Source organism: Apteryx mantelli, chromosome 1 (genome assembly GCF_036417845.1).
Source record: "Apteryx mantelli isolate bAptMan1 chromosome 1, bAptMan1.hap1, whole genome shotgun sequence".
In the NCBI taxonomy this organism is placed as follows: Eukaryota; Metazoa; Chordata; class Aves; order Apterygiformes; family Apterygidae; genus Apteryx; species Apteryx mantelli.
The window spans coordinates 109,372,070-109,397,704 of NC_089978.1; the positions used below are offsets into that span (position 1 = coordinate 109,372,070).

A 25,635-nucleotide genomic window follows, 5' to 3' on the forward strand; every position below is an offset into this window, starting at 1 on the left:
TAAATAGGACCAACGGGGAAGATAGAAGAGAAGTAGTCAACAGATAATTAAGAACTTTAAATAGCATCCATTCATTCCGATTAAAACATCACAGAATTATTATTGTGCTTTTTTGTTGCACGGAGGCCTTTAATTTTGTCAAATTGCTTTTTCAATTGGAAGCTAAGGGAGAGACAGATTTGAGGTCCAAGTAAAAACTTTTTTTCCGTAACCTTTTAAGTTACAAGTTAGTGATTAAACCGTACATTTATCTTTCAACAATAAACATGAAAGTAATCTTCTATGTTATAATATTATACCTTAGTCAAAACACTAGATCAAAATCAAGTTTCCAAGTTTATTCAGCATAGATCCAAAACTATTTAACTTACTTAAAAACACAGGAACAGATTAAATTCCTTATACAGCATGAATATAATTAAATCCATACCTTGACACTAAATTTTAACCATTTGCTTTCTTATCTTCCCAGGTACAAATACTTGGAATACTTAGAATACTTAATCTAACTAGGAAGCTCAATCCCACAAAACTGTATTGTATCTTACTATTTCTTGCATACTTTAATACCCTATTCTTCTTGAAAATTGCTTTTCTCCTCTGAAATACTCTGTACTCGCTGGACTGAAAGTCATTTAAGAAGGTCAGTTAAGATTTAGGGATCAGTGATATCACAATAACTGCTGGTTATTCCCTTAGGCTACTCCTGAAAGTTCTACCACCTTTTTCTCAATTGATTTTGAGTGACCAATCCTCTTTGGTTATACTCACATTAGGAAAATCACTTTACATGCCAAGTTTAGAACTTGGATAATCCCAGAGCTATCATCAAAAAGTTCCATTATAGGAAACATCAGGAAATGTAACAAAACTATTACAAGATAAAGAACTGGGTTTTAAACAGGTTCAGCATTTAATTTCTCAAAGCTTGCTGATTTCCATGAAATATGGTCCTCACTACTTTCTGTTTAATGGGTCTAAATATGTACTGTTATATGCCTAATCTCTTTCAAACTCTCAAAACAGATGTGTAAAGCTGCTATTATGCTCTAGTAAAATGTCTTTTTACTGGGTCTAGTCAGATAATCATGGGTCAGTGGCAAGTGGTATGAACCTCCTAAAAGGACATGAAGAAGTTATTATAAAATGCATACTTTTGAAATCAATTCATTGCTTTTGCCAGCTGAAATCAAACCAATCATTTGTAAGCTCTTCATAGTATATCAAGGAAAGGAAAGACATTTGAGCTACTTTAATAAATTAGAACTCTCAGAAAGCAATTTATTTTTCAGGGAAAATAAGAGAAGTGTTACACATTGCAAAAGAGACTGTTTTCTGAACTTGCTAGATTTCCAGCTGTCAGAAGACCAATAAACTGCGTAGCTGTTAAAGAACTGAAACATATACTGAAACACATGCAAGTCCTAGCAGTTTGTAAATTATTTGGCTTTTGACTTTTTTAAACTAAGTCTTGGAATCTAGAAGGATAGAAAATACAAATCATGACCAGCCAACTAATCTCCTTTAAAATAGAGCACTGGAATACAGTCTCTAGGACTGCTCTATAAAAAGATGAGGTTATAAGAGATGATCAATTTGCTTTTCAAATAGTCTTTACTTATGTAATATTCGTATCTGCTAATTTACTGCACTGAACACAATGTTTTTCATTTACCATCTAACACCATGTAACAAAACAGAGAAGACTAAGTTTTCTTGTTAGTATGATCTTTCCACTATACATTTAGGAGGAGAAGGAGGGTTTTTTGCTTGTTTGTTTTTGACAAGCTGGCTTTAGCAGCCTAGTCACAAGGGAAAACATACTATACTATATTTTAGGTGTTTTTCCTAATTTTTTAGTATTCAACCATTTTGTTACATTTCAAATTGTATCAACAATTTTCTCTACATTAAAAGCAGATATTACTAAGCAAACTCCACCTATTTTGATTAACTGAAATACTTACACTTCTGTATTTCACAATATATTCCAAAATGGGGGCACCTCCATCATCTTGTTTAGTTATGCTAAGTTTAAAACTTTTGCCACTTCCCGGTTGTCCATGAATTGATGGGGGGCTTGGCTCCCCTAAGCAAGGAAGAAAAAAAATAGATGAATGAGATAAATCTTAAATTATGGCTGGGAGTCTGTCTATAGGATTATTAATCCAAATCTTTAAATCAAATCTTTTAAAATGATCCTTCCAAGCACTGCAGAACATATGTAACAAGTGTGTTAGATATTTTGCTTAAGGTGTGTTCTAAACTAGATTAATAATCTCACACAAGGAAACAAAAAGATGTAAAGTACAAAAGAAGTCCCGGTTTCTTTGATTTGACTTTTGATGCTTTCAAATGTAACTTATTTCAGAAATTATTTAGCCATCAGTTCAGCAATGCTGGTAAGCTACGGCTCACACTGAAGTTTAAGAGCAACGCTATACTCCAGCAAAGTGTGTGTACGTATTCTTAACAGTAAGCATGAGCCTGGAACATTTAAATCCGAATTCAGCTCTCTGTGTGAGATCTAAATTGTAATACAGACATTTAGGTAAGAATTAAGTCTTCAGTAATTATGCTAAGGAAAATTAGATACTTTTAGAGTACAAAGTAATAAAAATAGTCTCTATTAAGAATAAATGTAAAGAGTAAGATTACCAAAAGCAAAGAAAATGTTCTCAGTAATGAAAGGATAAAAATGATCTTAAATATACATATAAAGGATTAATAGATAGATTACATCACTTTGCTAATGGCATCCCAGAGAGATCCTGTTTCTTTAGAAATAGTTGCAATAATTGTAATAATTGTGTTTGCACCTCTTAAAAAAAAAAAAAAGATTTAAATCTCAACATACAATTTGCTTAGCTTTCTATCAGGTAGTATATCTATCAGTTCTATTAGTTTCCATCACTTCTCTATCGGGTATAATGTGTCATGTGAATAACAACAAATTATTTTACCCGCCATTCAATATATTTAGAATATTCATAAAATTTAAACAAACAGAAAATTGAAAGCTGCCAAGTTACAGGTTTTGGATAGAAGAAACATGTCAGTAAGAACAGAATATAGTAACACAGGGAAAATATTTTATGTTCTTTGTAGTTGGGTGACTTTTATCGTTCATTCCATTAGGTACAGATTACAGTATTCTTAACTATATTGAATAATGCCCTACTCTGAAAACCCTTCAGTTGCAGCAGATTATGAGAGACTGGTCTACTAACAGTGGCTGACATATTTTGATATATCTATCTGAATACTGGACAGAGCCATCTGGTAGTTCCTTTATTTGTCTTCTCCCTTTGTGTTTCATTTATTTATTACTGTTTCTATTTAAAAATAATTTTGGGAAAATATTTTTCATTAGCCTGTAACATTTAAAACTGAATTTCTTGCCTGTAAGGGTTACCATTAACACGGAAGTGGCTTTGTAGCATTCACCATTTTCATGTAATCCTAGTTTAAATGATTTATTCTCATCATTTTTTCTATAGCTTATAATTTCTATTTGAGGCTTGATAATTACAAAACTCTTGGCAACATAATTTACTTAAGAAATATCTACTGAAAGTGCCAATTTCCTTCTCATAGATGTCTATAATACCTTGGGTGTAACTGAGAAAAAGTCCTTAACCTAACATCTTTTCTGTTTTCTGTTCTTAACATCGAGATATGGCTACGTCTTGTAAAATACAAACAGTGGGAGAATTTCTCCAACTTAAATTCATCCATTTTACTTTAGGGGTGGGAGGAGAAGGGGAGAAAAACATGATTTTTCAGAAATTTACAATCTAGAGAAGACTGATGTTATACACTGAGAGGCACAAGCTTTTCCATAAATATAAAGAATATTATCCATAGTAAATCATATTTTAAATTATTAGTTGATCTGAAGGTTACATACTCTCATAAATATTTGCATTTTCTTTTAATAGCATGATATTACTCACGGACAGGTAAGGTCTGAAAGATCTCGATTTTGCTATATTCTCCTTGCCCTTTTCCATTTACAGCAGCTACTTTGATCTCATATGTCGTATTTGGTTCCAAATTGCTCAGAACAACCATTGCTAAAGGAAGGAAAGAAAAATATGGAAACAAAATTGATTAAGCAATAAATTAAAAAAAAAGCAAGGCAATTTTGTAATTTGTTTGCTTCACCTGCAAGTAGGTGTCCAATTTTTAAATAGTTTAATTTCAATTCCATTAGTTCCAAACTTGTATCTATCTGTCTTGTTCAGTGTTAATAGTCCACTTTTTTTTTTTAATCTGCGTAAAATCGTTGTTGTGTTTTGAAGAAATTTTGTGTTGGTGTTACAGAAACCACAGGCAATAATTAAGGAACTTGATGGAGATTGATACTTTATGTTCAGATTACCAGCACAGGAGACCCAAATTTGGAAAAAAATGATGCAAGTTTCCTTATACCTAGATGGCAATGGGCTCTTTGGCATCCGACATACATTCAAGTCATTTTCATACAATTCATGACTTGCCATTTCCCCCTCATGGAAAGCAGTACCAGCCATCCTTGGTCTACGTTCCTCAACGCAGCTATGTGCACATTATTAGTGAATTATTGATGTTGTGCTCTGAAAGTTCAACCATATATAACTCAAGATCTACAATAACAGGTTCTTATGAGGATCAAGGAAAGATTTCTGAGTTCGATACTAAGGATCTGAAATTGAATTAAGCTTGTTTGTATATATTTAAGAAGCACATTTAGTTATAATGCAGAAAGTGATTCAGGAAGCAAACACGCTCGAACTTAGGACTTAAAGCCAGTATTCTTGTAACTTGAGAGACAACACAATCCCTTCCCCCAGTATCCAGAAGATTTCCCAGTATGTGCATCAGTAAGTACCATGCTTTTGGAAATCAAGACTGACCCTTGGCGGGAGTACTCCATGCATCTGATCACATCTCTAGAACTCTCGCTGCAGATGAAATCAAAAGCAGAAAACAGGGGGAAGAAGTTGCCCGAAAGAAAAGTGTACAGTTCCAAGAATACAGTTATGCTGACAATATACAGCAACAAATCTAGAAATGAAATCCAGAAAAAGGTTGTTGGATTCCATGATCACCTGTGGGAATGTAGTATTGGAGATTACACTACTACTGTATATTACTAATACCAATGCCGTACATGCACCTGGAAACTTAGATCCATAATGAGTCCTTTGACCATTGCCCTGTCTTTACAAGAAAGCTTTATTTTGTTGTCTCTACAGCAATTGTCTGCTTGCTGTTTGCCAGCTCTGTGGTGAGCTCTCCAGATGTCAGGTTCATAGCGGAGAATGAGCACACAGTGGATGAACTTTAGTTGAAGCATATCACTATTTGTCTTGCCCAGAAAAACAGGGGCTGTATGATCTTACAAGAGGACATAGAACTGCAAGGTCTTGAGAAAGAGCCAGTTGTCTCTTTGCCAGGCTCTATGGAGCCTCCGGTTTTTTTGGTTCTAGAAGACTATTCTAATAGTTGCTTTAGGCTTGTTTTTCAAGTTCTGTATTTAATGAAAGTATAATTATTTCTGTCATTACTCTTTGCTATTCCTTTGACTCCAGATTTGCTATGATTTCTATTTCATTTTTATTTTAGTTTCTGCAGCAGATTTCTGTCCTATACCAGTGGAGCTAAATGGAATTAATGAATTTTGGAAAAACAGTAACTTCCCCATTTCATGCTTTATTATGAGCACTTTGCATGAATTTGCCACTGAAACATGATAACCATTTTCTTACAAAGAAAACAGTAGAATTGTGTATCTGCCAGCACTTATAGTTTTATCATTTTCATAAGATCCAAAAACATGAAACTACAAAAAGAATCATATCATGAAAAAACAAAGTGCCATCATGAGAATAAGAATCAAATTTGGAGAAGAAGAGAAAGATTATGATATATAACATTCAGCTCTGGTAAGATGAAATTTAAAAACATAAACCAAGCAGTAGCAGCATTTGATTTGCCTTTCAGCCACGATTACTTTCCAAGGCTGAATAATTTCATTGAAAATAAACCTTAGGGCATACTAAAAATTAGTGTTACTGTAAATGTTTTTAAAATTTAAACAACATCAAAGCATGGCTATGAGTCTCTACTTAATAAAACGTGAATGTGTTAACTACATAAAACCTAAGGATCCAGTTCTATAAACACTTGAGTGACTCCCGGGGCCTATTTAAATGAATAAAATTACTTACATATGCAGTATTTAAAGAATCAGTGTCTACTTTAGAATCCCCTGCACAGCTACAATGATTCTCACAAATACATTTATGGAATTAACCCATCTAAAATCTGATGGCACGACAGACTCAAAAACTGGCACCACTTGGTATAAGTGGTGGTATGATGTGGATATCTTTACACAGGAAATAATTTATTAGCCATATTCTCCAGGAAAAACAAAGAAATTAAACAAAATGCATGTTGATTATCAGAACAGTTTAGACAGTCCAGCCATAAAAGACGATACAGAAGAACTGTGCAAGATCAAGGGAACTGTCCCACAGTATACAACAAATGTGCAGGGCTTAAAATAATCTAACAGCAGTGAGAGCTGTTACTGCCTGCTAAGTGTGTTTTGTATTTTTGAAATGATATGCAGGGAATGGAAACAAATTCTTAATAAAGTAGTTTAATAGTCAGCTTTTTTTTAAGGTTTGTATCCATCATCTAAGCATAAAAACAGCTTATTAATCTTTCCATATACAAATTAAACTCTTTTTACAGGAGTCCACAGCTCACAGTCCTGGCCATAGCAGGTATTTTGATCATAGTTTTCAATGATCACTGAAATAATAGACTGCAAAATTTCAAATCATTTTCTGAAAGAAATATAGGAATTTCACTTTCGATGTAAGAATGTGAATAAATTGATTAACTGTATACCACTGTGTGAATTATGCCATTGGCAGTAATATCGTGTTCCAAAGAACTAAGGCTGCTTAATCATATTCAGTCTTTTTCTACCTGCCCTATCTACATATGTTGTCACATTGGCTTCCTAATCATAGCACCTGTGTGCTTTATCTGAAGTATTCAACTTTGCAGACTAATTGATTTTACTGGGATTATTCACACAGTAACTGCTTATGTTGAGGAGCAGACTTGGAGGAATTACTCCAAAGAAGAAAAAGCAGAAGACTGTCTTGTTAGCTCAGCAGGCATAGCTGGACTCAACATGACACAGAACAGCTCAGGTCTTAGCACTGCAACGTGTGAGAAGCCAGACAGGGAAGATGCAGATTGCATGGAAGCCCTTCAGGAGACCATGACACAAGAAACGACAGGTATTATGGTTTTGTGTTCATATACTGTACAGAGAGTTTAAAACAAGATGATTAATACCCTTTTTGAAAGAGTAGGTAAGGAACAGTATTCTTTTTTTGTACTCTATAATAAAAACAAATTAAAAAACACAACAACCACAGAGAATTAAAACTCACTGCATATTGAAATTCAGTTCAACCTATTTTGTGGCAGGAATCCTAAAGCTTAATATTAAAGTCCTTATTTTTGATTATACAGATTTTTCTAATTTGCAAGCAGATCTAACATGTTAAAGGGTTAACACAATACAGAAAAAAGCCATAAAATGATGGTGATATTAAATATATTAGATGGACAAAATTTCAGAAACTCCATAATTAGTAGTCAAACTACTTCAAATATGGAGTGTAAGCACTTCAGCTGGAAAAGAGTAATTTATTAGAATTTTAACTGCCATAAAGAACTATAGAAAACAGCAATGTCTGACACAAGATTTGCTGTGAGATAATTTGTACCATAAATCCAAGTAAGTATGAAACAAACCAAAAATCACCACCTGATTTTCTGGTCCGGGGCTAGGTTGCTTATATTACCTGGTTATAGTAGAATGAGAGGGGATTTGTCTGGAATATTAAATTGTCTTATTCCCAAGGAAAATCTAGCTCAGAAATCATTAAGGACTGTGATGTATTATGCAAACCATTGACAAAACAAGGAAGGTTAGGGAACTAATAGTATGGATACACTACCTTAAACACAAAATGTGAGGTTAATTAACAGAAATATCACTTACATCAATACAGTGTTCTCACTGGAGAGCTACCTGCTACACAGAACATTGTTCTTCTAGTGCCTGACTTCAGTTCTTCGAGGATGTCAGACCTTTCTAAAGTAACATATCAATCTGTCTTGAAACAGAGTAGCTGAGACCTATCATTGCAGAAATATCATCTTCTCTCATATGTATTTCAGACAGTGCAGCAGTGCAAACTTTCTGTCTAAGAAGCACTGTAGACTTTAGGAAGTTTTTTTGCTATTCCTTTCCTTCTAGTCTGAATCCTAATTACCTACACAGACTGAATAAAGAGCAGGTTTGCAAGTGGAGTGTTTTGATTTAGCAGCATTTTGTTGCACCTGTTACACACTATTGACTACTCTTAAGAAAAAACAGAGTCCCCTGGAAATATCTGAATCTCTTTCAGAGGAAAAAGTGAAAAGCATGTTTATGAAGCTTAAACAGGTTTCTCTTTGTGACGATGACTCACAGTCTTTTAAGGACAGAAGACAAGGACATGGGAGGAGAGCTGTGAGGAACCTCCAGTAGTGCAACACTGGGCTTCTGTACAAATGTCTCAGAATTTTGTAGCTGTCACACAGTTTGAGGAACTTCTCCCAAAACCTTGGTCTGCGTGGGTTGGCCATCATGCTTTTGTCTAATTTATGTGTTTGTACAATAGGAGGAAGAGTGTAAAAACTCTTTTTCTACCCGTGCCTCAAAGAGTTAGCTCACAGAAGTGTTGACAAAATAAAGTTAGAAAGTGCCCCAGGGTAAAAATATAGGAAAAAAAAAGATAAACAAGGATTTTGCGATAAAATAGGCAACATTCATATGCAGAAACAGTCATGCTGTCTCAGTTCCATCTGTCCATTAATTTCATAAATACTGATTCAAGCACCTGGCTATAAATGTTAGAATGTTAGAATTCAACTAACACAATGACATGAACTTTAATAATGAAAATATTTCAAGCAGTGTATTAGGATTACAAAAAAGAAGAAAAAACAATAGCCAGTCCTAACAAACAGTAGCCATTGAAATCATTGGAATAACTTCTGTTAATATATATGGAGACAGGATTGGGCCTTAATAATTTCCTGTGAATCAAAGATATATAGTATATACATCAAAGTATATATATCAAAGATATATAGTACTTAGTATATATAGTATATAGTGTGTGTGTGTATAGTGTGTGTATACATATAGTATAAATAGTACGTATATATAGTGTATATATAGTAAATATACACTATATGCTATACTATAGCACATATACCATACTATAGTATAAACTATAATGATACTATAATTAATACTATACTATAGTATACACTATACTATAGCATTAATTTTAGTAAGAATTGTTTTAATTTTTTTTTTTTTTGCAGCAACAGCAGCAGCAGCAGAGGACAAAGCCAACAGATGATTTTTATTACACTAACAAGATGTACCTCTTTCCCTCAATTGGAATAGCACATATTAAAATACATAGATGCTCAAAGCTTACTGTATTGGGATGATACCTTTTTTAAAAAATAATTCCCTTTCATTTTTCTTTTTCTGTGTTTTTAGTTTTAAAATATCCTATACTACTTTTATAATGACCACAGCCTGATGCCAAAAACTTTAAAAAAAGCACTTAACTTTTATAAATTTTAGTGGTTTCTCTTAAAGCAAAGAGAAGGGAAAGGGAGAAGAGGAGAAGGAAGGGGAGAGAGGGAAGGAAAGGGAAGGCAAAAGGGGAGAAGAAGAAGGAAAGAATGGATAAACAATTTAAAACTTATTAGGTACCACCATACTCAAAGTTTGGGAAAGTGCTTGAAACAGTTGATATTCCCTGTAAAAAGATCTTGTTAAGCAAAACAAAGGCATACTTAATACAATTCTGTAGGCTAAATAGAAATGCGTATTGAACTTTTAAACGTGCAGTTTAAATGCATTTCAAAAACAAATGCTCTTTGAATAATGTAACCTTAGAAATACCAGGTCTCTTCCAAGTATTCATTAGCCCTTCATTCTTTTTTATTAAACAAATTATTTTGTAGAACTGATCTTTCAAGAAGTACTGTTTTAGAATTTTTTGTGCATAGGACTGTGTGTATTATGAACTGTTAAAATTTATTTCATGGTAAATAAAACACTCTTCCTCGACTGCTAATATTTTGTTATCCTAAAATTCAGAAGTGGATAAAATTCAACTTAAGTCCATTGAAATAGTGGAAATGAATTTCACTGAGACTGGTGAACTTTGGGCCAGTCCTTACAAGAATGGAATGCACTTTTCTTAGTCCAGAACACACAAACCCAATCCCGGTTCTGTAATTTAACTGAAGGAAAAAAACGGTGCACAAGCAGACGCACTGCAGGGTCCATCTGACCTTCTGCCCCACCTGTTGGTGCTCACCCATGCAGGCACCAAGGAGATGGCCAATGGAAATCTTGATTATATCAAAGATGACTGTAGGGCTTTGGGGGAAAGCTGAAGGGATCAGGGGCTCCTTCTGGTCAAGCTGAAAGGCTTGGGTCAGATTAGATGCATCTAGTAGGTCAATGCATACAGAGTAGGCTGCATTTTTGATTGTTGGCAACATGGCAAATCACATATCGGGCTACATTTGGAGTGGTAAGGCCAGCAGATTCAAGGAAGCTATTACCCTGTAGGTAATGCTGGTAAGGCCAAACCTGTGTCCAGAAAACTGCTAAAATGGACAGGGTCCAGCAGAGAGCTACCAAGAGCACCTACGGCACACAAACTATAAGTAGATGTTGAGGGACATGGGTTTATTTAGTCTGGTGAAGAGGAATCATTGAACAGCCAACTACAACTACTTGAAGGGGAGATACAAACAGTGGAGCCAGAGTCTGCTCAACAGTGGCAAGTGATATAATGAGGGCAACAGCCACAAACTGCAGGTTGGTATGTTCAGTCCAGATATTAGAAAAACTTACTCAGTGGGAGAGTAAGGCAGCACTAGAACAGGTTACCCCTAGAGGGTGTGAAATCTCCATCCTTGGAGATTTTCAAGACTGAGTTAAAGCCATGCCTGACCAAATCTAGGACCTACTTCAAGCTAGAGGCTGGACCAGATAACCTCCAGATGTTCCTTCCAGCCAACAACCCTATGAATCTATGAAATAAAGAGGAATAATACCTTGGTTCTTGCAACCCAGTTCTGTCCTCTATTGTAACACTATCGTGCACTTCTTAATGCAAGGATGTTAAAGTCCTCTGATGGAAGAAGCAGCCACCCACCTGTAAAGACCTACACTTAAAACTTTTTGAGACAATAAAACAGTACAGTACAGTAAAATCAATAGAGATTTGGACTGCTACCAGATATTCTTTCTATCTTGCAAAAAGAAGGCTGTTCAAAATGCTTTCAAGCATATGACTAATGTTCTCAGTATACCAGCATGAGGGTTCATTGTTAAATATTTATATGACTGTCATTGCTGCAATTTTAATAGAACAAATTGCACAAAATTCATAGACTTACTGCTAAGTATAAAATCTGATGAGGTTAATTTTTTTCATAAATCAAATTTATTTTCTATGGACATTTATTTGAAAATCCTGTAAGAAAAATTTTTGGGCCAGTGATAACAGCTGTGTTCCATGAACTTCTGTTGGCAATATGAACACACAAAGACAGTAGAATTAAGTTCCCTATATGTAAGTAGCACTTTACTGAATGAATATACTACTTTGCATTATCTAGTAAAGGAATAACTGTGTTAATCTTATTGCAGAAGGGCAATTAAGGCACTTATTAAGATCTGTTACGCTGTTTCATTTACTACTCCATTTTTCTCCTTATGAACAAGCATCAAAGCTAAGAACAATGCTTGCTGGGAGATGACTCAGAAAATAAAAGATGGTCTTCTGAGGAGAACAGGGATTCCATCTACTAGGAGACTAAACAGAACATGGTGGTTGTTAGATCGTAGCAAAGCTTTTAAATGCCAGTATATATTGCCTGTCTTATATCACGGTCTGGAATCCACCTGGCTTATTAAAGGAGGAGATACACACACACACACATGCATATATATACATATACATATGTACATATCTATAGACATACATGCACATAAAAGTATATTTTAGCTACAAAAGCATACCATCCTTTCTTCTATGCCTGCTGCAGTTACACCACTTTCTTTCATTCTTCAAATGCACAAATCAAACTGTATCCTGTCCCAGTCTATCTGATATGTGCAAGAATCTAAAATCTCTTATTCTCCCTCGAAGGGCATGAGAAATTATTTTTATTTCTTTTTTTTCTGATCAATTTTCTGTTATTCCTGCAGTGGAGATCCTGATGTGAACTAATATCCATTTCAAGTTTGCAATTCAAAGCTGGAGTTGAAAAGGCATCCTACATTCAGAACTCTCTGAGTTCTTTGTTACTGAGAGATCTTTAGTAATGGGTGAGATAGACTTTAGACTTCACAGCAGACAAAAGTTGCATCTTCTGAGCAAGAAGCCACAACAGTTTCCCTCACAAGTGTTCAACCCTCAGTCACTTTATAATCTTCCTTTGGAAAGAAAGGTTTTTATATGTTTCCCCTAAATACAATGCCAGAACATTTTACAGTCTTTACAGCCTCTGTCTTCACAAATTCTTTTGCAACAGGGAACTGCCAAAACTCCATTTTATGGATTCAAACTGAGGTATAGAAAGAGTTCTGATATGTCTATACCTGGCATGCTGTAATTTAGCTAAACAAATTAGCCTGCCACAGGTACATTCACACTATTGCAGTGCCAGTACCAGAGATTTCTGAACTTAAGTCCCAGTCGGTCTCAGCTCAACTGTGCAGGCACCATAAAATTGATGTGTAAGTGTTTTTACAGATGTGATGCATCTGGAATGTGTTAGATTGACTGTGCATGCATTGGCTAATGGTGTAGCACAGCAACACAGTTTTCAGGACCATATTACTGTTTGAGAAATACCAGGCATGTACAGGACACCTAGTGTACTTTCTTGCAATACATTGACAGTTTTTGGTCTGAGAGCTTCCCCCCATTCGCATGAAGGCTGAATCATCCACACTTTTGCTACACCATAGCCACTGACAGACTGGGGCTTGTCAGTCTGAGGACAGAATTGGGCCCACATGACTGCACAGCTTTAGCTGGAGCCGCTTTCCATCTGACTGACTTTGTCGAGTGAGCTTGCATCCTCAAAAGGCTGAACAGGCACCTTCCTTCCACAAGATCACACAATCCCCACTGGAAACTGGCAAGAGTGGGTCCGCTCCCGGAGACTGCTTTTAATAGAGCAGAGTCTAACTAGGATGGGAACTAACAGCTGATTCTAAATGAATAACTCACTACTGGTCTGAATTTCTTCTCTGTTTATCAGGGGAAATAAGCAAAAACAAATACAAAAAACCCCCCTTCTGTTTCTCTTCTAAGAAAATAATGACAGCAATTGACTTTTAACATCTCACCATTTTCTACTGTCAACCAAGGTGTGTTGAGCTGCAATAATCTTTTCGTTCCTTTGAGACTGTGCAACAAATTTGAGACATTTCATGCAATTCAGTAGTTTTCCTATGATGTTACAAAACTCCCACCCTGTTAAGAGATATGCAGATGGCCAGGAACACCTAAGAGAATTCTCTCAAACTTGCTTTACTCATTACTAAAAATATATCCATACTCTTACAAAGCTCCATGACAAATATCAAGAATTCAGGAATTCTTTATCCTAAGCCAAATAAATACCTGAAGAGCACAAAGGAATGCAAATTTTCAATACAGTGCTCAGAGCAATGGAGAATTTTTATAGGCAAATTAATACATGTTAGCAAGCTTTGCATCTCACTTGAAATTGCTACCTGAAGTTCTAATAACTTTCAATTGTATTATAATTCTGCATACTAATAGAAATAAGCAGAACAACATATATAAAATCTGCATGTCTTTTTTCACTTGTTTTTGCTTACTTATTTATAGAGAATTATGTATTGTAATAAATAAAGCTTAATTCAATATTAAAAACTGCATGCATAACTTGTTCTTTTTTTAAATTACTTGTTTTACTTGCTCAATTTTATATCCCAAATCATCTACTTAGTTTGAATGCTAACAAAAGCCATCTCCTATGCACTTCTCTTGGATAGACTTTTATCGCTGGCCGGATTTTTTAAACTGGAAGCTCTCATTAATTTAATGATGAATGTATGTTGCTATAGTTTAGCAGCTACCTAGGAAGCAGGCTATGACTCCAGAGTTCTCCCTTTCATTCATTCCTCCAAACAGTGCAATTTTCAACTCTGGAGCATGTAAAGTATGAGAAAAAGGGATTCTACCCACTCTGTTCCCACATGCAAGAGCTGGCAAAAAACTAACCATCACCTTTTGAGGTAAGAGTGTGTCAGTCCCTGGTGACCACTATCCTCAAAAAGGCCATCTGCACAGAAACAAGTAAAAAGATTCAAATGTGATCTCAGAGGTGTCTTTTAGAAGGACATTCACCACTGTGAGAAAGCAAACAATGACCTCAAGATTGAGATGAATGGTAATTTCAACAACAAAAAGTTCTTTTGCTTGTCATAAACAAAGATAATTTTCATTCTTAACCTTTTCTTTCTCATCACTGTCCCACTCCAGCACATAGCACACTTTTATTTCTTGTCAGTGGAGAAAGAAAAGGGTAGAGAGAGAAGTGACAAAAAGAAGATGCATTTAGTGATACTGTGGACAGGGCTATGCTATCTCTCTATTGCTTACTGTTCTGTGTAGCAGAACAGAAACTCCATTCATAATTACCCTGTCTTTGAATGACCTTGAAAATACTTAAAGAATATTATATCCTCCTGAAATACTTTACTCTCTTATATTATAAAATATTGCTGGAGCTTGTATATGCATAAATATTCCATATGTGTACTTTACCTTTTTATAAGCAGATTGGAAATGTTAAATAGATGCAGATGAGCACAATACTGATTTGAAAGGCAAAATTTGCAGCTGCATCATGCTTTTCATTCATCAGTTATTCCGATTCAATATGACATTGCACAACTCTTCTTAACAAGATCTATACTTAGGAGCCAGATCAGCAAGACCTTTAGATCTGATCAGCATATTCACTGCAAATTTACATGAGAGGGTACCACGATAGAAAGCTTGAAAATGTCTGAACAGTGACCAGCCAAGTGTTGTCAGAAAAGCAGAAAAAACATGCTGAAAGTCACAGCAAAGGAACACCAGGAGAAAATTATTTGGAATACCTTCTTCTGTGTTTAACTGCTTAGTTAAACATATTTATGACACACTTATGATCAAAAGTAGCTTGCATTTTTTCTTACAAGTTTTCAAATCTGTGTCATTTTAAAAAGGTTCACCATAAATCACATATTTTGCCATGTGCTTTGACTTTTTGACTAAATCCAATTGCAGACACAAAATTACAAGCTGCTGAAGAGCAAGAATAACCTCAGAAATTGCCAGTGGTTATATCTGCATAACATTCAGTTGCTTCTGGTTATGAACTCAAGCTGTGAAATAGATTGTCTGGGTTTTTGTTCATTTCTCATGACATTTTATTCACCTTTGAAAGTGAAAAGTACTTTTCATTCTCCTGATGATTTAGGTCTGTATAAAAAACTTCCTGAAATTTTTAAACTTAGCTTTCCCTTTACACTCCTCCTCACTTACCGTATCTCTAATCCATCCGTGTAATTTAGTTTAAGACATTTATTTATAATACAACCTTTCCCTGCCACAGGAGACTTTAACAGCAAAGATTAAGATGGATGCAGGCCAACGATAGTATAGAGACAGAACTAGAGGAACGAGTAACTTGCATACATGCATGTACACACACACACACACACACACACACACACACTAATTTATTTGGATAAAATGTTGATCTTTTCCTACCACTTATTTAGTAATTTATTTTTTTTTGTAAACTTCATCTCTTCTTTCACTTTTTTCAGTTGTACCATATTGTGCAAATTATATCAACCCATGCTAACCTAAGAGCTTAGATTTATTAAAATTAAGGACGTTATTCATGTTATGTGTATTGTTGCACCTTTATAGCTTCTTAAAATATATATATATGCAACTCCCATATTCCAATAATTTTCAAAGATTTCTTAAGTTTAGAAAACTATTTCTGAATTAAGCTAAATATCTAGTTTGTTTTGAAAAGGGAATCCCATGAGTCTAGGCTCAGTAATAGTATTGTAAGCATACTATCTGCTACTGGGAATGACCTACTAAGTTTTCTTGACAATCAGTGCCTATTGACAATAGACAATTTCTGAAAATAAACCACTCATTTAATTCAATTTAAATCAACTATCAATATGACATTTTAAAAATAAAAGAGTTGGATTCTCCATCTTGTGTGTCATTTGATGTGGTACAAGTTGAGTATAAAAGCAACAATGGATTTTGGGGGCTTGTTTTGTTTTTGTTTTTTTTCATTCAGTTTTGCATTGGTCTTAAACTGCCTGTCTGATAGTCAACCAAATGGAGAGCCAGATTTTAAAGATGAATTCCCAATCCAGAAATGTTTTCTGTATGACTTATGGCATCATTTAAAATGTATAAAAATCTCTTATGACTTCAGGTATTTCCAGATTTCTGGAGTACCTACATGATATTACAGAAATGCAGAAACACTCCTCAAAACCAGGAAGTTTCATTTTAGAATCTAATGTGATCATAATTCCTGTCATGGGAGTGAAAACTAATGGTTATTCCAAGGAATTCAATATCACAGATAATTATTTTCTCACTGGAATAGGTTAATGATAATGTTAAATTCTGCTTTAGCAGTTTGCACTAGACATTAATGAATTTTATCATGATGGTTTTGGACCATCAACTATTAAAATAATTTTGAATGTTGACTTAGCCGACAAAAATACTTGCAATTCTTTCTGTTTGATCTACAAATTATACTGATATACTCTATTTAACCATTAAACTCATTAACAAAATTATTGAATTATATGGAGTCGATATCTTTCAGGAGTGTACTTGAAAAGTCCTCCTAATTTAATAGTAAAGCACTATTACACTTAGAAAGTGTTCTAGTAATCAATTGGGTGCATACGTTCATGCTTCAGTACAAACAAATCAGGCAGCACTAAACCTACAACCTACAAGATGTAGTACATAAAAATGATAACTAATCTATATATTAGGTGTCTTCTCCATGACAATAACAAGATGCTATATTTGTTATATTTCAGCATAAGGAAAAATGTCTTCATATAAAGGTGTTTCTGAAATATCAGTGGAAATCATACACTATAAACATCTGAAGGTTTCTGAAAGAATGTCTGTTTATGTAATGACTATCAAACAGTCTTACTCAAGGACAGAAAATGAAGTCTAGTAGTTCTACCCAGAACCTGAACTGCACACACAAAAAATCACAATTTCACTGATTATACTCTCGGAAAGTAATGTATACCATAAAAAGTAATACAGAAAATTGAACTATGTCATATGAAATGTACAGAATATTTTTGACTAGAAGGATTATAATAAGATTTACCCACATACGTGTGTGCTTTCTCACTGATATAGCCAATTCTAAAGTAAAAAAGACAACATACAAATAGACAACTTCAAGTTTTAATTATCTCATCAACACTTGCATGTACACAACTTTCATTTACATTAATGACACATGCAATAAAGGGAGCATCAGTCCCAGGTACAACACACAGCACAGCAGTGTTAAAATATATTTTGGGTTATAGAAAATCCCTACTCTACTATAATGTGGCTAAATGTATGAAAAAAAAATAGAACAGGCAGGGCCTTGTTTTAAAAAAAGATGTTTCAGAAACAAAACACACAATCTGTAGAGAGATTCAAAACTCAGGGCAAAGCCCTGAGCACTCTAACACAACTTGAAAGCTGGCCATGCTGTGACTCAGGGGATTTGGACCAGATGATCTCCAAAGGTCCCTTTCTGCCTAAATTATTCTATGATTCTATGAAGTACAAGGAATTTAATGTACTTAGAAAGGCCAAAAAAAAAAAAAAAAAGAACCTGCTGAGATTTGAATGCGAATTTACAAAGAATGAATCATTTCAAATCTGATCTCCAATTCCTCAAGACCCAAGAGAGAAAACTAGAAGTTCTGTTGAAGGCAAATAATAATATTAGTGAAGGTAGATGATAACATTACCAATACTGCTTGAAGCTTGAGAGCCCTTTAGTAATGAAAAGCAAAATATTACACTTATTGAATTCTTCAATTTATCGTATAAGATTAAGATGCTGTAAATTTTTTCTTAATAAGCTTTTCTTAAGAAAAATACCTTTGATTCTTTCTATATACTGTCATGCTTATTTTTCAGATACATAGCATAATACCATTCATAGTCAACCTGCCAACAGATTTCCCTTTTTGTACAAAGAATAGAGATTTCAATATTTCTTAGCTTGAGTATCTTTCACCCTTCCATTCTGTGTTATAATGGTAGGTTGTAAAAAACTTTATATTTAGAGAAATATTTAAATTTTGTATACATAGCATGATTATACTACTGCAATACTTCAAAATTATTATGTCCTTCAATAAAATATACAATAAAAAGTATAAACACATGCTGGCAAAGCATCTTTGGTGTGTTTTTATATTACACCATGAAATGTATTCATGAGTAATACATACATTATTATATTATATTACCATTGGTGCATTATTTCATAAAGCTTTCTATCATCCAAAGAAGCATCTCAAATGTAAACAGAGAATATACCCTTGTCCATTAAAATTTGAAACACTTAAACAGATTCTGAAAAGCAGCTTTTATAACACGGTTTAACTTTGATGTTTTCTTCTTCTACACCATGTTTTTGGAAAGATGTCTATAACATTACTTAATATAATTCGTCTATTGTCAAAAATATTTGATGATATTTGTTAATATCTTACAAATACTAAATTATATATCTAGGAATAATTTGCTTAAAAGACTTGCAACTGGATAAACTGTCTCCTGAAAAAACACAAAACCTAGAAACACTAGGAAGGCCTAGACATTTGTTTCATTAAAATATACATCATAAGATATTTGGGGGTTTTAAGATCCAAAGTTAAGAATAATGTAAGGTTGTGATGTTGAGTAGCAACATGAATTAAGTGTGTTTTAAACCACGTCAGAATGGGCATTTCTTTGAGAGTTTGTTATCGTTTTTAGAGTAACCATAGAGATTAACATTCTCAGACTAACCAGTCCCTAATAGGACTAAACTTAGTTTATACTAATATACTAGTGGGCAAATGCTTTAAGAAAATAAAACTTTTTAACATAATGGTACTCAAAATAGGATAAATATTTTCTTCTATCATTATTTTATGAACTTTACACTTTAAAGAAAAGCATAGATGATTGAAAAATACTTTTTTCTTCTAAATTACATCTTTTTTTTTCTTCTAAATTACATCTTTCTCCTAAATTGTATTTTTCCCTTTCTTATTTTTAAAAATTTTTCATAATAAGCTATTTTGTAAGGTATAATTGCAAAGATGCTGTGTCTTTACAGAAATCTTCATCGTCTGGAAGCCCTGTTATGTGCACTTCTCCAGGGTCATTTGATGCTGCAATTTGTTATTGATGTAAGAAATTCTTTAAGTATAAAAAACACTTAAAATAGCTAGGCATTAAAACTTAAGTAACTTCCTTAAAAACTTAGAAAACCTAGAAGCCCTTCAGATGTTATTAAATTGAATAAATTGGTGGACTTTCCTTTACCTGTGCTTAAAGTCTTCCCTATTTATCAAGATGTTATATAAAGTAGTAATAATTGAATTTTAAAAAATAAAAGAAATTCAAGTTCAACCAAACCTTTCAGAAATAATCATGACAAGCAATAGATTTAAAAAAAAACATTGAGTCTTAAATCTGAGAACTTCCAAACACAAGAAGAAGGAAAAACACATTATATGGATGAGCTGAGTACTGTATCACGAGGCCCTAGATCCAGCAAAAGGACAGAAACAGAACATTGCGAAACCCTCTTAATATGAGAGTGCATTTTCTTCCTTTCACACTATAAACCGATAGGGGTAATACTAGGGGTAATACTAGCTATTAGCAGCTTAGAGGGAGCAAGAGGGAGAATAAGCAGGGAGAGAGAGAGACTATTGGCTACATACATCCGAAAATATATAGCTATCTTCTCTAAAACAAGAGTGACAATCATCCACATATCCAGTATATGAATTTCTACAGTCTTAACATGGGACTAGGTTTTTACTGTATCCTACATTCTGCTGTACCGCCAGCAAATTGAGTGGTACTAGAAATTTAGAGACTGTTTTTTCCTTGATATTTCACCTTTATATGAGTTTTTAATGTTCTGAAAAAAAAGACTCATTGACATGTGTGTATATACATATAAATATATAAAAATGTAAAGAAGCAAGAAAAAAATACTAGAGTTTTGGTGGTAATATCCATCTTATGCTGAAGTAAACTGCAGCATAACATTTTAGGGTTTTTTTTAGTTTCTTTTATTCCTGCGCAAGACATCCAAGAAATATTGGAGATCAGATCTGCTCAAGTTTCAGGCACACCTCCAAACTGGTTTAGGCTTGTAGATAAGCTATGTTCATTTCATTACAAATACATTATTTGCTGCTCTATGAATCAGAATCCTGCTTCAAAGGGAGAAATAATGCAGTTTTTTCCCTCATGAAGTCTATGCTGATTACTTAGAAACCTACCAGTGAGTGTCTTTCTTTTCTAGCTAAAATTGCAGAGAAGGTTGCAAGATAATTTTTCCCAGAATATATATATCTTACACCTTCTGACCAGTTTCTCTGTGTCTACAGAGGCAATCATGGCAAAGGCTCTGCACTGGTTGATGACCCCTTCTTGAAGAAGGCTGAGCAATATCCCCCACACAGCTTTCTCGCAGCTGCCTGGCTGAAAGGATGCAAACTCTCCTTGAAGAATGAACCTTGCCAATATTATCCACACTTCTGTTACTTTAAGATTAGTGGGCTTCTATGCAATACTTATAAGGTCACCAGTGTCAGCCCCCTGGGGGCCCGGGCAGCCCTCGCTGTCCCTGCCCAGCCCCAGGCCCCCATCTCAGGCCAGCCCAGGGCCATCAGTCACTGCCCTGTGATGCTGCAGCAGTGCCGGCTCCAGACCCGCCACAGCCTGACCCTGGCTCCTGGCCCTGCCCGGCCGCTCTGAGATTTTCTCCTTAATTTGATCTGAAAACATCTCAAACTAGCATAGCTCGAGGCAAAAGACATCTTTTAGGGTGGTGTCACTGAAGAAACTGTGTGGTGTTCTTCCTAGATGAAGAGAGTTGGCTATTTGAATAACTTTGCACAGAATTCATTTCTCACTCATTTAATTCTACTGTTTACACTTATTTGTATTTACTGGATAATTAATTACATGAGAATGCCTAACAACTTTTGTAGGCATATATGATATTTTAAATATAAATAAAAACAGACATTTATAATCTTACTTCTGGAAGGTGTTATTGATGATTATTAGGTCATAATTATGAGAAAATTAATGACTTGTTAGAGTTAGTAGCAATTGCTTTCAACAACTTACTGAAACATCTATTAATTATTTATTATCGCATGTTAAATTTAAAAATAAGGTTGTATATCTACTTTTCCATGATGTTTGTTGCATTAAAAAATGCATCTTTCAATACTGGCTTTATAAGTTTATGACTGTTCTGCATGACTGTGTCAAGACAACTACACTATTTCTTCTGGTTACAGCACAGAAGGACTAGAAGATCCAGTTTAGCCTGGAGAGTCTCCACATGGGGAGGCTGGAAGCCTTTGGGGCACAACTTTCTCCAGAATGTAGGATTTTTTGTCTCTTCCTCTTAAGAGAGGATCTGGGAACTTATACATTACCCACATTGTGGCAAGAAAGAAGGCAGCCAGGATTGCTGTGCTGTTTTATCTCTCCTGAATTAAATCAGTCTGATAAAAAGACATCCTGTAAAATTTCAGCATAGTTTATCACTGGGGAAAAATTCATGATTCACACATTATGTATGCATCCTTATTTGAGATGTGCAAACAGTAACTGTCCCTGTTTACTAGCATTTATATCTGAATCTCAACCATAAACCTGCCCCTAAAATTTGAACACATGAAAAAAGTGATTTGCTTTCCATTAAAGAATATTGGCCAAGTATGGAAATTGTGATGATCCAACTACAAATCATAATACAGAACACTAACTGCATGTAGTCCAAACATCCTCCTCCCATGCTTCAACTGAACAAATGTAGAAGCTTGGAAGGAAAGTGGTCTTAAAGTAACTTAAAGACAACGAGAAACTATCTCAAAAATAATAGGTATATTTCATTATTTAAAAAATTTTAAACTATCTTAATATTTCCAAAAAATATAAAGAAAATAGGAATGGCCTTCACACTAAGAAAAGTTTCTTTAAAAATTCATTCAGTAACTGAAAAAAGGGGTTTAGAAAGAAGATATTTATCTGGTATCTACCATGACACTGTAAATCGTCTAAAAAGTAATGAAGAGAGGTTTAAGCAGATTTTAGAAAACTTGCTGAAACCCTCAGAATGCTCAGGAGACAGGTGAAAGCTGAACTCTTCAGAAAGACTCCAATTACAGTTTGCAGTATTCTCATAAGGAAGAAAGCTAATATTGTTTTTTGACATATCAGTCTTGGAAGACTTTCTTTGCACTGGGCTGTTCACTCTGTTTTGGGCACATATAACTTGTTTTTCTGTTTTGGCCATACAGAACATCACAAGTATAACAAGCTTTAAGTCCTTGTGGAATGTCTGAAACAATTTATGATAAAAGCAACCAGGTCCCTTTTGACTGCCCTGTCAAAATTATGTAGTGTAGAATCAACAAGACTTACAGAAACAACAAGATGCCTCCTGCTTAGCAAATATCTGAAAATCTGTAGTAATTTTTGATCTTTACAGTAATTTTGAGAGAAATTCAGAGCATACAATCTTTCTATGCAGGCCAGGGAAATACAAATAGAGATTTCAGAAAACAGCATAAATTAATTATAGATCATTCTTAATATTGTCCACTGTACTCTCACTAAAGCGCACCTTCCAGATATTTATCTGTTTACTAAGTATATGTTTGCTGGCTAAAGATGACTCTTTAGGTCACTTTGATAGTTGCTAGTTTTTGCCATCACTTGGAGTAATCTCTGATAATATACGCTAGGGAGGGGTATCTTTAAGATGTCCAAAAATGGTGTGATCTATTTTTGTTTTCTCACCAAAACCTCTCAGTGTTACAGTGGGGGGAAAACAAAGTGAAGAGGAAAATAGACATTTGAAAGAAGGGAAATCCCCTCAAAACTTCCTGGTGAGAAAGGACAATAAACCAAAATAAGAAAGTAAAGGGCACAAAAGGAAGCCAGGAGGTAGATAAGCATTTAGTACCTAACAGTCTTTTGTTCAAATAAGCTGTATCTTCAATTTTAATAGATATGGCAGTGGAGATCCTAAATATTTATAGTGTACTTCATAGTGGTATTGACTTTATAACTACTGCAAGCACCTGCCGCTCTACTTTCCATTTTTACAATAATAATACAGATATTATACTAAAGTAATTCCAATCAGATCAATATATGTTATACAAAAATCTCAAAAATCATCTCTTTACAACAACTAAATGTGTAATGTTGAAAGCATGTTTCAAAATCAAACAAAGTGAACTTTTGAAGAAGGCAGCTCCAGCAAACTCTGATAACCGCAATGGTCTGTGCAGTTATATATGTTTCATAACGTAATCAATTAATCTTTTCACAAACTTCATATTGACAGAAATGACAGGAAAAGAAAGCTATATGGGGAGCAAGGTAAATACATTGTTGTACAAAGTTATCATTGAAGACTTTTCATTCTGCCTTTACATTTAAATTAAGCACCTCTGTGACTGCACTCCATAGTCAGTGGGTTGGTTCTCATTTGAGTATGTTGCAGTCTACTACATAGATGGATCACTTTGGGTTTTAGTATCTGGTATATTGTAATTCTCAGCATAGGCATTTATTGGCAATTCACTGAAGAAAGTAGCTAGAATAAATAAGTAAAGTTTCACACTTTATCTGAACATAATCTAAAAGAAAAGAAGGGAAGAGGTATACTATTGCTGATCAATTCATATGCCCTGCAACTAGGGAAAGGCATTGTCTTCTTTAGATTTTCTAGCCCTGAAAAAAATACAAGTTACACTGGACTCAAATGCTACTATGATTTACAGTATTTATAGTCACAGTTACTGTGTATTTTATGTTTTATGTCATGGCTAAGCAAAGCTAAAGATAAAAAGTCCATTTAATGATATGCTTCCTTGAAACAGTTCTATTTCTTAGATTTCACCATCCCCTGCTTCTTAGATTTCACCATACCGTGCCTAAGGCAGAACCTTTGTGTATGGATGTGAAAAGGAAAGAGGTAAAACACATTAGATTATTTGCTACATCTGTTCTCCCCTTATTGCGCAGATAGCTGCAAAATAATTTACTTCCTTGGGTATAAATCAGAGGATTGCTGGGGCTGCTTCAACTTGCACTACCTGTTAAAAATACCAAAGGGTAAATATGGATGCAAGGAATTACTGAATTGTTAACTGGTACTCTGTCCAAATACTGTGTCTGGGCATGTACTAAAAGAATGCTTGTCTACTTTGTGAGGTTTATACATATTTCCTGCCTTTAGAGAAGTGCAAAGAGGGCATAGACCTGGTCAGGAACTGGCTCATTTCTAGCATACCTAATATATAACATGTAACAAATGCATTTAACATGTAATTTGTTAAACAATATTTTATAAATACACTTTTGAAATAAAAACAATGAAGATTAGCAGGTACATAGAAAGGTTACTAAGTCGCTCAAAATCAGCAATTAATCCTCAGGATTAAATATCACGTAACAGCTTACTTAAAAATGTTAACTGCATACTTAATGCACATTCTCAAGCTAACTCTTCTATGATTTCTGCTTTCTGAAATTTGTAACTTCAAAAATATTCTTTGTACCTACTTGTCTGGACAGTGAAAAAATGGGAAATAATTGTAAATTTGTTCACCAACGGTCTGTAAATCTAAAAAGTAGTAATTCACTTTTACAAGATCAGAGCAAGATTCCTAGTTGGTATAAAAAGGTCTGACTTCATTATTATTAGCTCAAGATACAGCTACTGGACTAAGAATAATGGACAGACAAAGAATCAGTACACATACACTTACATTGTTTTCTATTGGTATCCTTTCAGTTAAAATACTTCCGTTTACTTTTTGTAGACTTACTTTGAACTCCATGGGAGCGCACTATTTTCCAGGTTTCTGAGGCTACCTCTTTTACATCCACTTGGTAATGATGAATGGGCACACCTCCATGTGAATCTGGCTTATTGAATGAAACTTTGGCAGTGGTTTGTGACAACTCTAAAATTCGTACTCCATAAGGATTTGATGGCACATCTAGAAAAACACAAACATCAATTTAATAAATTACAGCAACAAGACAGACCTAAACTAGCAGTTGATAATCTACCATAAAA

At 34.4% G+C, this 25,635-nt stretch overlaps 1 protein-coding gene across 1 annotated transcript in view; it reads right to left on the reverse strand.

The window, feature by feature from the left end:
* The window catches only part of NCAM2 (neural cell adhesion molecule 2), a 168,681-nt gene that overhangs the window by 45,526 nt on the left and 97,520 nt on the right, over positions 1–25,635 (reverse strand). Inside the window, exons 12-14 of the mRNA XM_067290097.1 lie at positions 25,382–25,555; positions 3,957–4,076; positions 1,968–2,089 (exon numbers count right to left, since the gene is read on the reverse strand). Of these exons, the coding sequence (XP_067146198.1) occupies positions 1,968–2,089; positions 3,957–4,076; positions 25,382–25,555 (416 nt within the window). The remainder of the gene's footprint in view (positions 1–1,967; positions 2,090–3,956; positions 4,077–25,381; positions 25,556–25,635) is intronic.